Source organism: Macaca nemestrina, chromosome 11, assembly GCF_043159975.1.
Source record: "Macaca nemestrina isolate mMacNem1 chromosome 11, mMacNem.hap1, whole genome shotgun sequence".
NCBI lineage: Eukaryota > Metazoa > Chordata > Mammalia > Primates > Cercopithecidae > Macaca > Macaca nemestrina.
Window position 1 is genome coordinate 127,672,651 of NC_092135.1, and position 17,676 is coordinate 127,690,326.

At 42.6% G+C, this 17,676-nt stretch overlaps 1 protein-coding gene across 5 annotated transcripts in view; it reads right to left on the bottom strand.

Moving 5' to 3' along the window:
• The window catches only part of LOC105473962 (delta/notch like EGF repeat containing), a 363,113-nt gene that overhangs the window by 227,005 nt on the left and 118,432 nt on the right, over positions 1-17,676 (bottom strand). For all 5 annotated transcript variants that reach the window (XM_011728232.2, XM_071073494.1, XM_011728235.2 and 2 more), the window contains exons 2-4: positions 6,385-6,705; positions 2,551-2,645; positions 18-184 (exon numbers count right to left, since the gene is read on the bottom strand). In XM_011728232.2, coding sequence (XP_011726534.2) covers positions 18-184; positions 2,551-2,645; positions 6,385-6,705 — 583 coding nt within the window. The remainder of the gene's footprint in view (positions 1-17; positions 185-2,550; positions 2,646-6,384; positions 6,706-17,676) is intronic.

The following is a 17,676-nucleotide window of genomic DNA, read 5'->3' on the forward strand; positions in this document are numbered from 1 at the left end:
AGATTTTGGTAACTCACCAATAAAGTGATTATTCCCCAAGGTGAGCATCTCCTCCAGGAGGACCAGTCCCCCTGAAGCCTGAAGGGGGGTCACACTTCGTCCATCTATGAGGGAGCACTGTTGGAATCCTGTGGCCGTGACCTTCCAGAGCAAAATCAGTGAGGCAGTGGCATCTTGCCGAATCCTGGAAACAGGAATGATGTAAACAGAAAGCTCCTTTCAGAAAAATTCATCTTAGAACCAGTCCTTCAAATTAAAAATGAATATAAAGATGGCATATGCATCTACCAAGATACCAGGAAATCGATGGCATAAACGGATACGCGGGCGTCCAGTATAACTGTGCACACTCCCACTCGTTCACAGCGTACCACAAAATGAGTCACTGGTAACTCACCTTTGAGTAACCACTTTGATGAACAGTAAAAGAGTACATTGAGTTCTCTTTCAGACAAATCCTTCCATAGCCACACAACATAAAGAGTTTTGCTTAAATTTGTCATAAATGTGGACTGCAACCCAACACAGCCACCTGAGTTATGCTGCCAAAATAAGCAAAAGTGTGTCACCCCTCCCCAAACCCCTCCACACACACACACACAAACACACACACACACACACACACACACACACACACACACACACATACACAATCCACCTCCCAATGCTTCAGGCTTCCCCTGGCTCATTTTTGGTTTAAAAAAAAAAAAAAACCCACAGAGAATAGGATGTTATAGAAAGCCCATCAACCTCAACCTCAACCCCAACCCCAACCCCAGCTGCCCTCCTGTGCCTTCCTCCTCACAGCCCAATGCTTCAGCTACTAGGAGTTACCCCAACCCAGTTCTTTCTCAGCTCCCAAGCTTTGTCTCCTTCTCCACCTTGGAAATGTGCTCCTAGCCCACATATTACCTCTTCCCAGAGACCCCTGACCACTTGCCAACATCCCAACAGCTGCCCATTCTGCCCAGTGCTCCTGGAGAAGATCACAGTAGACTCTGCAGAGCCGCTCCCCTAGCACAGAGCTCCTGGCATACAGCAGGGGCTCAGTAAAGCTTTGCTACGTGACTAAATTCATGAGGAAATGAAAGTGTAAGGAGCTAGTAACCCCCACAAGTGAATTCAGAGCCCACAGGTCACCCGGCACTCCCATCTCACTTCGTCTGAGTCAGACTCTGCTAATTCTGTCCCGTTCTGCAGCCGAAGGGAGTCTCAGAGAATGGCAGGTTTGTCGAGAGGAAAAAAACAAAAGCATTTAACGAGATAGAAGACCAGAAAATTCGGAAAGGTTTATCAAGGTAAGATAATATGATCTAGACAAGAAAAGGCTGAGAGATGTTTTCATAAGAGTAAAGGAAACTAGAGATCCTGCTCCTAAAACTAGACCAGGACCGCCGGGATTTAAGCTGTCATTTGAGCAGTGAAAGAAACACTTAGGACCGGGGTCCCCCTGCTGGTAGAGCTGGAAGCTGCCTCAGACTCCACCTCTCCCTCCTCTCCCAATGGGGGTGTTCCTCCTGAGCCCAAGGGGTTCCCAAGCAGCCCTTCCAGGCTCTTCCCTTGCCAGAGTGAGTTCAAGGCTGTGGGGAGCCAGGGTGCAAGAGCGATGTAACAAAGTCGCTCTTCCAAACATGTTCAGGGACTCCATTGTTTAGAAAGCCAGATAGACAAAAATGGCCATGGATACGTGGAAGAGACCTATAGTGCCTGCAGGCCCCTTAAAAGGGAGCCAATGCATCCACCTGGTTAACCAGGACACATGTTCCCAGTCTTCTAAAAATCCCCAAAGACTGGGCAGCAAATGCCCCTTAGGTTGCATGGAAAGTGTGGGGAGGGCGGCAGTCAATGGCAACAGAGAAGGATGGGCAGTGCAGGGCTATCAGCTGGCCTGAGGCACCCTAATACTGGCCCATATCCCACCCCCAGCTTTGTGCTCCCGGGCACCTGCTGACTTGAGCCTCACATAAAGCACCACACATACCAGGTCTCAGCCAGCACTCCTTCCCTATGCCTCTCCCTCTTCCCCACCGGTGACAATGGACCCTGCCATTTGAAAGAGCTTGAGTTTAAAACAAAACACTCTCTTTGTACGCTTGCTTTTAAAGAGAAAATTGTAAAAATAATTAAGTAAAAATAATCAAAAATAAAGAGAAAATTGTAATATGTAGATTTTAAATTTGGGCCAAATTATGCATCTTAATGTAACTGATCGTTCCTTAAAACCTTAAGGGGCCAATAATTTGGGAAGCAAAGCATTTAGGAGACAAGGAATCTGGCTGGGATCTTATCTAAGGCCGCACGAATTGTCACCTCACACCAGACTCATCCAGTCCAATTTCTCAATTCCACATCTCCAGCTTGACGACCCTCACTGTAATCTCTGAAATCGCTTCCTCTAGTTTTCAAATGACAGGGGCCACACCTACCCGTGGAATCTGCTCACATTTCTCACTTGACTGGCCACTGACACACCAGGTCCATGGATGGACACAACCCCACATATAGGTCACAGCATCACTCTTAACAGTTTGTAACTCAGAATTATCTTACTTGACTGAGGTGTTCTGTGGCACTTCAAAGGTTACCAGGCGGCCACCCGCAGAGCTGTTAGAACTGGCATTCCCACAGGCAATATCTGGGATCACCTGGGAAGGAAAAAAAACTGACATGTGATTGGGGTTGTTTATAGTATAACATAATATGATAAAGCACAATTCCATGCTGAATTTCCTTCATCCCTTTTGATGATGCGGGGGTAGGGCTAGAGAGGAGATGAAGAAATGAAGCCTTACAAACTCAAAAGAAAATGAAATCTCTGTCATTCGATGTTCTGAAATGCAACAGCTTCCCTGAGAGCAATCTACAAATTCCTGGGATTGTTAAAACTGATCAATAGGATATTGCAAGACAGGAAGCAGATGTCACTCCCTGCTCTTTTTCCATTCATTTAACAAGCAGTCATTGACCCTTGCACGGTGCCTAACCTGATGGTAACCAGGAGGCCAACTTTAAGGACTAACTTACAAACAGCAGGTAAAAGCCTAATGAGTAGGCAAGTCAGCCTTCAACTTGCAAAGGGCATGTAGTATCAGGCCTGATGACTCCTCTCTGTGCTGGTGGGTCCAGGAGCACATGCTGAGGCTGGGGAGCTTGAACGCTGCCTTTCTTTTTCCTTGTAGGCTATACCTTCACTTTTAAATTATTTCCCAAAAGTATTATATGGATGTGTATTTTTTAAAAGAGAAGTTCAACTGGTGGGGGGAGGACTGTGCTCATCAAAAAGCATATTCCAAAACCTTGAGCTATGTCCAGTGAGATACTCCTGGCCAGTTTATGCACTTATTCCTCATGCCACAGTTGCTGTCCTCCCCCATGTCAATGAAAATGAAGCAATATTAAAAGTATTCATCATCACAGAATTAATTGAGAACAATACAGAAACCCTCAGCAATTTCACTCCACAGCCCACACTTAGATATTATTTTCCAGAATGCCCTACAGTGAAATTCTATGGATAAACCCCACCACTGATATTCAAAGATGTGAGTATAACTTATTAAATTTGTATAACAGATGGCTGTTACCCAAGCCTCTAAGGCTCCAAGTAACTTTATGCTTCCAAAGCATCATTACTTCATGGAAAGGGGGTAGTAATATGCCTCCTGGTTTCCATCAGGTTAGGCATACATATTAACATGTCTTCCTCTGGCACTTTAAACCTGCCTCATGAACAGCCTAAGAAATAACCCATGATATAGGAAGACGAGGCATTTCTTTCTTTCTTTCTTTCTTTCTTTTTTTTTTTTTTTTTTTTTTTTTGAGGCGGAGTCTCGCTCTGTCGCCCAGGCTGGAGTGCAGTGGCCGGATCTCAGCTCACTGCAAGCTCCGCCTCCCGGGTTTACGCCATTCTCCTGCCTCAGCCTCCGGAGTAGCTGGGACTACAGGCGCCGCCACCTCGCCCGGCTAGTTTTTTGTATTTCTTAGTAGAGACGGGGTTTCACCGTGTTAGCCAGGATGGTCTCGATCTTCTGACCTCGTGATCCGCCCGTCTTGGCCTCCCAAAGTGCTGGGATTACAGGCTTGAGCCACCGCACCCAGCCTCTTTTTTTTTTTAATTGAGACGGAGTCTGGCTCTGTCACCCAAACTGGAGTGCAGTGGCTGCAATCTCGGCTCACTGCAAGCTCCGCCTCCCGGGTTCACGCCATTCTCCTGCCTCAGCCTCCGGAGTAGCTGGGACTACAGGCGCCCGCCACCACACCTGGCTAATTTTTTGTATTTTTAGTAGAGACAGGGTGTCACCATGTTAGCCAGGATGGTCTCGATCTCCTGACCCCGTGATCCGCCCTCCTCAGCCCCCCAAAGTGCTGGAATTACAGGCGTGAGCCACCGCGCCCAGCAGGAAGAGGAGGCATTTCTTTTTACACTTACCAACTGTAAAATAACATGACTTTAAATAAATAGATTGAAATGGCTGGCTGGGGAAAAATTTTCTTTTAAAGGGCACTTCTTTGATAAACTTGAATCAAATCTAGTTCACATTTAAGAACTGAGTCAGCCAGCAAAGAAGCATTAACATCATAACTTCAAAGCATTTATTAAAAGTCTGAAATCAGAACAAGTTCACAGTTTTGTAGGTAAGCTAAAAACATTGCCCTGCAGTCTGAATGTGGCCTTCATAAGCTGTGCAGTAATGCCAAAAAAAAAAAAAAAAAAAAAAAAGTGGGTCAACTGGTAAGAATTACTCAAGAAAATAAAAGGAGAAATGCTACTATCTCTTTTAAAACAATAAAGGAAATTTCTAGACACATTCCTTGACTCTAATACATGCTATGCAAAAATCTCTGGTTTTTTTTTTTTCATTTACACTGTGAAACTTGTAATAATAATATACCGACACAGGTTTATATGGATGTCATACATATAAAGTATAAGATATAGAATGGAATTACACACCCCAATGTCACTTCAAACTCATGGTTTGGATTTGTTCCCCAACTCTTCTAGCCAGCATTTATTTATTTTATGTCAATTTCTAGGAGCCTACTGAAAATACTTTTGAAGAGCTTGAAGATAAAACAGCCAAACTCAAACTCAGATAGGAGAAGTTCCAACAAACAGACTTTGCTATTGCCAAAATAAATAAAACTTGGAAGTTTCTTTGTCAAATGCATTCTAAAAATATGTCAAAATCATTGATAGCTTCTTTTTTCTAAACCCCACTGAAATACTTCAAGGTACCAAAAATAGAACCTAAATAACAACAGAAAGAAAAAATAGTTGAGCGTTGTGGTCTGCCGTGGTCTGAATGTTTGCGCCCCTCTAAATTCATGAGTGAAATGCTAACCTCCATGATAATGGTATTAAGATGTGGGGCCTTTGAGAGGTGGTCAGGTTAGGAGGGCACAGGGCTGGCAAATGAGATCAGTGCCCTTGTAAAAGACCTGAAAGAGCTCCAAAGCGCCTTCCACCATGTGAGATTACAGTGAGAAGATGCGGGCTGTGAAGAAGCAGGCCCTCATCAGATTCTGAATCTGCCTTGATCGTGGACTTCCTAGTCTCCAAAGCTGTGAGAAATACATGTCTGTGATATGGTTTGGATATGTGTCTTCATATCTCATATGGAAATGTGATCTCCAATGTGGGAGGTGGGGTCTGGTAGGAGATGTTTGGGCCATGGGGGCAGATTCCTCATGAAAGACAGCACCGTCCCGTTGGTGATAAGTGAGTTCATGTGAGATTGGATTGTTTTCTGGGACGTCTCCCTTCTCTCTCTTTCCCTCACTCTCACCACGTGACACACTGGCTCCCCTTTGCCTTCCGCCATGATTGTAAGCTTCCAGAGGCTCACCACAAGCAGATGCTAGTGCCATGCTTTATGTACAGCCTAAAGAACAATGAGCCAAGAAATCCCTTTCCTCTATAAATTGCCCCCAGCCTCATGTATTTCTTCACAGCCACACAAGAATGGACCAATACTGTGTGTTGGTTATAAGCAACCCAGTTTGTGGCGTGTTTGTGACAGCAGCCTTAACAGACTAAGACACACCCCCAGGAAGGAAAATAAGGTCAGCAATGGAGGATCCTATGACATGTTCCTTTACATGGCTACACTGAGCTGTCTGCCCCAAAATCTAAGGTTATCTCACCGAAATACATGTGGATACCATTCCAAAAAATAATTTGATTCATTTTTTTGTTTACTCTTTTTATACGTACAAAACCATCGTACACACAAATGCAGACAGGAATAAGTTTAGGGACATATTTTGCTCGTGATTTAACTTAAAATGTTTTCAATTTTCATTGCTGATACTAGAACCACTGGAATCACTTTAAGATTTCTGGTTCCTAATGTAAAAATGTACACGATAGAACGTTCTCACCTCCACTTGATCCCATTTCATTTCTACAACTTTCTGCCCTGTTTTCGGCTGCCAGGTAGGCAATGTCACGGTTGCCTGAGAGTGCGGCAGGATTTTGTCAGGCTCCTGAGTAGGGGGGACAGGCTGAAGCTGTCTGGGTGCCATGGATTCGGTCCAGCCAGTGGCTGGGAGACTGGGAAGTGCCTGTTCACAGTTGGGACCTTCATAGCCTTCATTGCAAATGCAGAGGTAGCCATCGCTGCTGCTGCTGCTGCTGCTGCTGCTGCTGCTGCTACAGTTGCCATGGTGACAAGGGTTGCTGGCACAAGGATCTGCAACAAGCTGAAATGAGACCATAAATGGGTCAATTATTCCCTCATAAGAAAAGTGGTGCCATCGCTGGGAAATTAGCTCTGTGTCTCAGAGCGACTGCTCTAATGGAAACGCTGTTCCTGTGGAATATACGTCTTAACTACTTGTGCTGTTGCAGGGGGATGTTCACCAAGGTCATCCCAACATTAACCTTACCACAAATAAGAGGCACCCAGCAAGAAAATACAAAGCGGAGAGCAGCCTCCTCGAAACCCAGAACGCCCAATAATGTTGATTTCAGGAACCAATTATTTAGAGGAATTTTCTAGGGCAAAAATAGTTAAAACTCATTAGGAAGATACCAACTTTGACATTTTCAGCTGCGAAATGATATTAGGAATCTAAATTGGAATCTCCTTTTCCACGTTCTGCACCTTTGCAAGGTTTCCTCATGAGAAAAGACTGCCTACTTTATCTGCCCTGCAGATGCGCTTACCTGTATCTCTTAGTTTCCTAACTGGTCAACACTACTTTTTAAGGTGATACTGTACTATTTAATTAAAGACTTCCAAAATGATCAGTTTGCATGACAGTTGCTGGCTAGAAGAGACTGTGGTGGGGACTTAAGCAGAATTTTATGAAATTTTTTATCTCATTATTTTGGAGGGTGATTACAGAGAAATGTGACCCCATCCCTCGCCAGATATGGAAGATGAGAACTCAGTTATATGTGTTTAAATTATGTTCGAGGTCTGGGGAAAGTGTTTATCTGAGAGTCCTTCGCTGTTGACCTCTGAATGGCCATTTGTTGGTAGTCGGAGACACGCTACAAAACGATGTGAAAAAACCACCTGCTCCTCTTGAGATAGCGCAAGGGTTCAGTCATGTTCTCAGCACCGATTCAATTATGATTTGTTTCTGTGATAAAGAGAAAATCAGATCTCTAGCTGATATACCCCTGGCTGCTCAGGGCTGACTGCAAAATAGAATTCCGTACAGAATAAACGTCAGAGAAATGGGACCCTCACTCTCCTGTTAAAGTGAGTTCACACACTTCAACATACATGGAGAGAACTCTGCATGGCAAATCAGCTACTCGTTCTGCTAATCATTCCCATCAAGCAACTTCCAACAGACTCCTTAAGGAATATTAAGGGATTTGGGCTTGAATCAAATGAAGCTTCAAAAATACCACATTAATTCTATGCTCTCACTTGGCAGTTCCTTCACAGAAGCTCAGATCAGAGTCAATGGATTTGTGTCTGAAGAGAATATTTCAACTGTCAATAATTAATTTACAGTATTTACAATCTATCAACTCAAAGTAAAATCCAAACTCCTTCTTCGGCAGACAAAGCTCTTTTTGGTCAGGCCCCTTCCTCTCCTCCCACAAACCTTCCTCCTCCCTTGTAGCCTCCCGTCCTCACCTTGTCTCTCTCCCTGGACTATACCAAGTTGATTGCCACCTCAGGCCCTTTGCACCTGCTGGACCCCCTGCCTGGAACACTTTTTCTCCAGACGTTGCATGGCTTCTCTTCCTCATTTCATTCCATCCTCTACTCAAATGCTCCTTCTAGCAGAAGCCTTCCCTCACTGTGAAATCTAAAGTAGTCTCTTCTTGACCCCTCTCCTGCAAAAATGTGAGCTGCATGAATTCAGAGATTTTATCTACTGTGTTCACTGCTCTATTCCCAGCCTGTCCAGGAACATAGGCTATATGATGGGACTTTTTAAAAAATTGTTGGAAAAAGTAGACACGATAGATTGATCAACATTTGGAAGGCAACACGTGAAAAGGGAGGGATGTGAACTTCTTGTTTAGTCACGATGTTGTTATCTTGTTTCTGATTTATTTTTAGGAAGGCCTTGTGGAATGGCTGTCACCTCAAGAATTATGCAACCAGAAGAATTTTATTCACTTGAACAAAGGAGACATTCAAAGCCATGTTTCTGAAATCAACTTTTAAAACATCTGAGGTTGATGTAGTCACAAATAAGAATTTCAATACATGCATTATAAAGGCAGAAATACATTTAAACCACAAGGGATCAATGCAAAACTTAATTCTGAAAGTCCAAACCTCCATTGTGCAGCTTAGAGAATGACATTACTAAGGCAAGGACCACCTATCTGGTGGCCTGAGAGGCCTCACAGCTTCAGCTCCATTGCCACAGCCCACAGCTGACAACCACCAGTCCTCAGAGAGGCAGGGGCCACCTCAGAAGGAGAGCCAAGCACAGCAGAAGTCCACATTCCTTCAGAGAAATCAGTCAAGCACATGTACGCACCCTTCCCACGGTAACAGACACGACACCTACCCTCCCCAAGAGAGCCGTTTAGAGTTTTCAAAGAACATAGAGTAGCTTCTCTTCACACCAACATTGAAATGGAGAAGGATTTTCTGAACCCGTATCACTTCAAGAAAAAGAAGAGCAGAGGGCCGGGTGCGGTGGCTCGCACCTGTAATCCCAGCACTTTGAGAGGCCAAGGCAAGCGGACCACGAGGTGAGGAGTTCAAGACCAGCCCGGCCAACATGGCAAAGCCTCATCTCTACTCAAAATACAAAACTTAGCCGGGCGTGGTGGTGGGCACCTGTAATCCTAGCTACTAGAAAGGCTAAGGCGGGAGAATCACTTGAACCTGGGAAGCGGAGGTTGCAGTAAGCCAAGATTGTGCCACTGCACTCCAGCCTGGGCAACAGAACAAGACTTCACCTCAAAAAAAAAAAAAAGAACAGGCAGAGGAGTTGAATGACCTCTCACAGCTACCATACTAGCAGACCATGTCTTCTGATTTTCAGCCAAGAGTTCTTTCCATAACATAGCACCACGACTTTGATATCATCTTATTATCACACTAAAAAAAAATTCCTGTAGAGAAGGTAGAAGATAAGGATTATATTTTTGTAAGCAACAGAAAACAAGTAGGTATTAAATGTAGGCCAATTAAGATTACCTGAATGCTTTTTTTAGAAAAATGTATGATAATGGTAATACTCAATGAACACTGATTGAGGACTTACTATGACAAGAACTGTACCAGGTATGGGTATAAAATGCTGTTTAAAAAATTTAAAAAAAAAAAAAACCCTAAATCTGTCCCTAGGGAGTTTACATCTAGTAACCTAGTACAAGCACTAAACGTTTACAACTAGTAACCTAGTACAAGCACTAAAAGCACCGACTCCTACCTGCTATTCACAATACTTATGTGTGCGCCTGCCATTCTGTTAGGCATTTTACATTTCTTACTTTAGTTCATCCTTACTACAAATCTTTTGGTAAGTACATTTGTATATTTATTATTCTAATTTTATAGTTGAGGTTTAGCAATGTTACGCAAATGACTTTTACCCAGAATAAAAGCCAAAGTATTCACTAATTTTTTTTTTTTTTTTTTTGAGATGGATTTTCACTCTTGTTGCCCAGGCTGGAGTGCAATAGTGCCATCTTGGCTCACTGCAACCTCTGCCTCCCAGGTTCAAGCAATTCACCTGCCTCAGCCTCCCAAGTAACTGGGATTACAGGCACCCACCACCACACCCGCCTAATTTTTGTATTTTTATTAGAGATGAGGTTTCACCATGTTGACCAAGTTCGTCTCAAACTCCTCACCTCAGGTGATCCACCTGCCTTGGCCTCCCAAAGTGCTGGGATTATAGACGTGAGCCACCATGTCCAGCCTGTATGCACCAAGTTTTACAAGCCCTCTGTGATGTGCCTGCCCCATTCTCCCTGACCTCACCTCCCGCCCCTGACCTCCCTCACTGGCTCCACACACGCTGGCTTGCTCACTGCTCCTCCTATGCTCCAGGCACTCTCCTGTCCCAGGACCTTTGCACCGGTTGTCCCCTCTGCCTGGAATGCCCTGGCTTCTCAAGACTGCTCCTGAGCCACCTTTGAGTCTTTGCTCCAATGCCATCCTCTGATGAGGACCCTATTTAACAGAGCAAGGTCTCTAGCCTCTGACAATGTCAACTCCTCTTTTTTTTTTTTCAATTTTTATTTTAGATTCACTGGGTACATGTGCTGGTTTGCTGCCTGGGTATATTGTGTGATGCTGGTGTTTGACTCCCTTCCTTGCTTTATTTTTTCTAAAATATCCATCATCTTCTCACATAAATTTTAAATTATTTAATACATTCGTTTTTTTCTTCCGCCACTAGAATGTAGGCTTTTTGAGGTCCAATTTCTGTTTTCAGTTTAATTTACTTATGTATCCACAGCCCTAGAACAGTGCCCAGCACATGGGAGCTGCTGGATAAACATTTACTAAATGAATGAATGAGCGAGTGAATGGATGTGAATGATGTTATATACAAGCAGCTGCCAGAGCCTGTGAAGTGTACTGCCTTGTTAAATGCAATCAGGATTCTCAAAGGCCCAGTCTCAGATCTTGAGAACATAAGTCAAAGGGGAGCCTGAAATGTCCCACTGTGGTGTTTTAAAGTAATTAAATAACTTTAAGTCTTCTTTAAAAGGAGTAAAAGCTCTGTCAACCTGAGAGGTAAGACAGAACCAGCACAACCTAGCTGCAGCCTTGATGAGGGCAGGAAGAGTACAGACCCACTTCACAAGTGGCTTTCAACACAGTGAGCCAAGCCACCTTTCTCTGGTCCTCAGGGACCATCTCTGTGAGCTACTTTGTGAAGCTATTCACCCCAGTGGGAAGTGTCAGAGGTGCTGGTTGATGGAGCTGGGTGGCAAAGGGCAGGTCCCGTGGCAATGCTCAATTTGCTACGTCCAGGAGTCAGTCCCATCAGGTAAAGGGATAAAGAGCCAGAAAGAAAATATGATGAGAATCAATAATACCCTAAGTGCTGTTGTCTGAGCTTCATAGATGAGAGGAATGCACAAATAGCATGTGGGCTGAAGAATGAATGACTGACATGGAAGGCCAGGAGAAACACTCTTAGTGAAGAAGAGATGACAAAAGCTAAAAATTAAACAGTCAGTAAAATAAATTTCTACAGGGATTCAAAGCAGTGGATAATGTGATGGAGTGTGCATGCACACACATGTACACACACATGCACAAGCACACATATACATGCACACACATGCACAAGCACACAGACACACACATGCATGCACACACATGCACATGCACGCACACATACATGCACACACACATATATGCACACACACAGGGTACAAGGCAGAGAATTAAATGCATTGCAGGGTCATTGGGCCCTTTTTAAAAATAATTTTATCCCAATGCTACTTCCTTGGCGTGTATATTAGTTGTTTCATTAACAATGGCAGCTTTCTGCCATTATTTTCTCTAACACTTCAGACTAGTTTTATTTTTTGGGAAAGCTGTTTCAACTCATAACAGCATATATGAGATAAGGTGCAATCATTAACTTTTAAGCAAATCATAAATATTTATCATAAGTCCTATGCTTCTGTATACAGACAATATTTTTTTAAGTTTGTATTTGTATTTTTTCTCATTAAGGAAAAGGTCCTGTTGCAGAGGTCGCTTCTGGTCTTGCATCCCATTAAATCTGAACTATGAGCAGGTAATAACCAAACTGCCAAAATGCATAATGAGGCAAAATATCAGAATTAATAGACCTAACTTCGGGAATGCATAAAATGTAATACATTATATTTTCCGAGCTATAATTTCTAGATTCTAATGATGGGGAAAAAATGATTAAGCCTTTGTAATACCAGCTATAATAAAGAGGAAAGAGAAAGCCTATGGGTTAATGGGCTTCTGCTTACAGTGAACCAGCAGGCCCATTTATTAAACGCTGTATGCTTGCTGCATCACATCAATTCATCTGCTTACGCCATATTTTTTCACATCATAGAACTAACCTGAAACTATTTTCCACATTTTATTTTAGACTTTTCAGCCGTGTCAAATAATGCCCACCCTAACCAAGAGCAGCTCGGGGGGAATGGACTGAGTAAAACGGGAGGCCAGACCTGAGCAAGGGTGCCAGCCTCTCCTAGGACTTGTGATTCAAAGGCAGTAGCAGTGTGACGCTTTAGCCATGGCCTGTTTTTCTTCCTTAAACTCTCTCCACCCATGTTTCTGGCAATTCCCATGTCCTCTGCAGCAGACAAACGGAAGGATGAAATGTCAACTTTAAAAGGCATGAAAGAGGCCCATTGATAGGGTCATTAGACATAGTAAGTCAAGCTAATAGGGTTGCTTTGAAGTGTGGACACCTGCATCAGCATTACCTGGATGATGGTGGGGCCTGGGGAGATGCCCAGGTAACTAACTTCCCTTCCATACTAGTTTAGAAAATGTATGGGTTTCAGCCCTGCCTCTTCTGTACTTTTACAGAAAACTCAATATGGCCAATCAGCAATTCATGCAACATTTATCAAGCACCTATGATGTGCCAGGCAGGATGCCCATAAGAGGGGTCAGGAAGATGAATAAAGCCTTATCTGGCCCTTGAAAAGCTCACAGTCCAATCGAAGAGTCAGAGACGTTAACGTGGACTTGCCCTGAGCAGTCAGCTCATCAATTGCATGCCCTGCTGGTATGCATGTCAGCTATTAGGATCCTTTGTTTGATTGAGGTTACCCACCCCAACACCTTTATATTAAACTACCTTACATTTTTTAATGCTGAGGGAGAGAATGGATTTGATCATAGCAAATAGGAAATGAGATCATGAGCAGGTGTTGGGACCAGCCTCTTTTAGAATGACAGTGGCAGCTTTCAGCAAAACAAAGAGAGCAATTCTGGATGTCTCCACCAGGAAGAGCTGGTCTGGGAGTTTTCCAATGGGAAATGGGAGCCAGCTGAGCAAGCATCGCCCTGGTGTTGGCCCTGTTCTTGACAGGTAGGTGGGACAAGTTGCTCACCTGCTCTGGACACACACCCCTTGTGCATTAAGGGAGGAGCTGGGGTCGCATCTCGAAAGGCCTCCTCCAGGTTGAAGACTTAGGATTCTATTGACGGCCACTAAGCTTGCATTGGCAGTTTTCAGAAGGTCCAGGGAAGAACCGAGCCAACCAGAGGTCAGCCCCTCCCTCACTTATACCCATGCTAAGTGGGCAAAGGCATCCAGGGGGAATGGGAGGGTGCTTGAGGAAACCAAATGCGACAAAGCCCCAGAGGAGAACTTACAAATTCTGGGCAGTGGGTAGGGGACATTATATGACCTAGCACCACGCTGGCCACAGAGGGGACACAGGGGACTCGTGATACTTATAGAGGAGTGGAGAAGAAGACAGAGGCAAGGAAGTGAAAGAAGAGGGGGAATTTGTGTATGGTGTTAAGAAGGAAGTAAAACTGACTATTATGTTAGTAATTTGTCTGAGTAGCAGTCAATTTTAAAAGTTTTAATACAGATTTTAATAGAGATATTAGTATTACAAGAGGAGGGTGTGTCTTACCAAAAAAAAAAAAAAAACAGGCTGGACACGGTGGCTCATGCCTGTAATCCCAGCACTTTGGGAGGCTGAGGCAGGCGGATCATGAGGTCAGGAGATCGAGACCATCCTGGCGAACATGGTGAAACTCCGTCTCTACTAAAAATACAAAAAATTAGCCGGGCGTGGTGGCGGGCGCCTGTAGTCCCAGCTACTCAGGAGGCTGAGGCAGGAAAATGGTATGAACCCAGGAAGTGGAGCTTGCAGTGAGCCAAGATCGCACCACCGCACTCCAGCCTGGGCGACAGAGTGAGACTCCGTCTCAAAAAAAAATAAAAAATAAAAAATAAAATAAGTAAAATAAAGAAATAGCCTTAAAGCAGGTTTTCTCAACTGTGGTGCTTTTGACACCTTGAACTGGATAACTTTTTGTCGTGGGGGGCTCCCCTGTATGTTGTAAGATGTTTAGCAGCATCCTGCATCCTTCCTTACTAGATGCCAATAGAATCCCTCCTTCCAAGTTATGCCAACCAAAACCATTGCTAACATCCCCTGGGGAAAGATCATCTCTGATTGAGACCACTGCCTTAGGGGAACAGTGCATTTCACACCATCAAAATTATTTTTAAACCATAAAACTCCATGAATAAATTTAAAAGGCAACACTATCATGAAGGAAGAAATGCACAACATACTATAAAGGACTAAATCCCTTATTATAGAAAGAATTTTTAGGATCAATACAAGATAAATGCCTCAATAAAAAGGGCAAAGAAATAAACAAGCAATCTACAAAATAAGCAATCTACAGAATCATGCCATTTTATATAATCTTAAACACAAATAAAATGTTATATATTTCTTTGTATGTATATTTACTGGAGGATGGAAAGGAGGGAGTGAGGAAAATAGAAAAGGAAAGAATGAAGGAGGGAAGCAGATAACTAGAATGGGCCGTTGTTTTAGTGATTTGTCTAAGCAGCAGAATCAATCAGGGAACTTTTAAAACACAGATTCCCCAGCTCCAGGCCGCTCATCAGAAACTCTAAAGGTGAAGCCTAGAAACCTGTATCTTTCAGCATTTCCCACATGATTCTGAGGTACCTGGTCCCAAAACCAAAATTTAGAAATTGTTAATACAAACTAGAAGTTGGCAAATTACAACCACAGGCCAAATCCAGTTTGTTTTTGTAAATAAAGCTTTATTGGAATGCAACCACAGCCACCTGTTTATGTGTTGACTGCTTTTGCAACACACCAGCAGTTGAGTAGTGACAACTGAGAGCACCTGGCCCACAAAGCCTATAGGATATTTGTTATCTGTCCCTTTAGTTTGCCAATCCCTGATCTAGACAGCACAGACTTTGGGGTTCACAAAAGAAGGAAAACAGGTAGATGGGGTCACCTGGAAAGACTTCAAAAAAGAAAACTATCTTGAACAGCGCCCTACAAGTTTGATAGCAATAACATCTATTTTCTCCCCCCATGCAACTCCCTAATTGGACTGGTGGGCACCAAGTGATTAAATAACAGAAGGACCTTTGGCAAAACAACTTAAAGGACCAGACATTCTTTTAGTCATAATTATGTGCAGGAAGGTTGCAGAATAAATCTTGGTACTATGAAAAGAATGCGCATCTTGATAGTCCACCTTGAAGCAAGAACACAATGAATGAACACAAGAACACAATCATACCCCCACCTTTCCTTCACTAGAAGAAATATGGAAATTCTCCCTCAACCTTTCCATCCATCAGCTGAACTAAATGGAGATGAATGATGAGCAACCTATGCCAAGGCTAAATATAGAACTAGGTGGACCCATAGAAGACAGTGGGTGGGGAAAGGTCACACAGACTAATGGGATATTGAAATAGCAGGAGAGTGTCCGTGTCTGCCAATTGGAGAGACTAAAACAAAGATGACTCCAGAATTTAGAGCTTAGGGTTACTGGAGAAACGAGAATGAACAATTGCCACCCTGAGGTACCGCGATATGGGAGAGAAAGACTAGGGTTCCAGTCTCATTTGCAGGTGATTTTGGACTAGGCAAGAAAGCTTCCTGGGGCTCAGCACCCTCAACTGTAAAAGGAAAGGATGGGACTAGAATGTTCTAAAGGCCTTTAAGTTCTTAATATTGTGTTTCTATGTCTGAAATAGGAATTGCACTGGTTGTAAATGTCATCTTCCTTCTGAAACACAAATGAACAATGTTGGGGTCCAACTATCACAGTATTTTTGTCTCAAAATGAAATTTTTCCCACCTTCTTTAATAAGGATTTCAACTATATTCCAACACCAACTGCTTACTCACTGGGAATAAAGATGTAAAAAAAAATCACTATAGTGCTTATGCCAGTGGTAGACTCAGCCAAGAAATGCATCCCAAGACATTTTCTCCAAATCCAAATAATAAAAATGCTCATTCATTTTACTGAATCAAGAACTATATGTCTTAGTGAAATACACATTCCATGTTTTGATATGTCTTTACTTCTGTCTTAGAAACTCTACATCAATTAAAAAAATTATTCCAAGATTAATTTGGTCAGTCCATTATTCCCCTCAATTCTGAGTCAGTTTTCTTGAAACCAGCTTGTCCTGATTTTTGTATGTGAGTTGAGTCACATTTGTAAGTAGGCTAAAAGGAAATTATAAGCAGAATTGAAACATGTGGCTATAAAATGAATCCATTAAAAATAAACCCTTACTTATTGTTTCCCTACTTTTTCATGCTCTCTTTAAAACATACTGCATTTGGAAATAACCTTGAAATCTCAATACTTTTGCTTTAGTCTGATCAACACATAGTGATAAGTCATAGTGATGAATCTCTAAGCTCTGCTCAGCTGCAGATATATCAAGAATTAGATGAATTGTTCTTCAAAAACCTGATCTGCCCTTTGTCCCTTGGTTTCCATATTTAACTAAGTCCTAAGAGATAGCACTCAACTGCACTTACTGACATAGGCACACCAGCCTCAAATGAAATGCTATTTTTTTTTTTACTTTTAGTCATTCAAAGTCCAGTTTCTGGAATCAAAAACTTGCAGAACAATTCCAGTGCATACATTTTTGTTTCGCCTCTCATCAGAGACACTCATACATCCTATCAAACTCTTTTTTACAAAACAACAATTCCATTAATACAAGAAATATGTCGACTTCTGCCTCCTTTGTACGCAGGAAAAGAAGTCTGCAGGCAAACTGGGAACTAAACTTCCTGTGAAGATTGTATGATCATCTCAACCACTGCAGAAAAAAACACTTATTGAATTTAACATCTAGGTAGAGTGAAGACTTTTAGCAAACTAAGAATAGAAGGAAACTTCTTTTATCCGATAAAGAGTGTCTACAAAAAACCTTGAGCAAATATAATACTTACTGGTGAAAGGGAGAACAGTTTCTCTCTGAAATTGAGAAGAAAGCAAGGATGTTTGCTAATACCACTTCCATTGAACACTGCACTAAATGTCCTACACAGTGCAATGAGGCAAAAATAAAAAGAAAGTATAAGGATCTAATAAGAAAATAAGCTGTCAATTTACAGACTATATGATTATTTATGCAGATGAATTATTAAAATATGGAACTTTGGCAAGTTTGCTGCATGCAAGGTCAAAATTTACCAAAAAATAAAAATATTTTGCATCT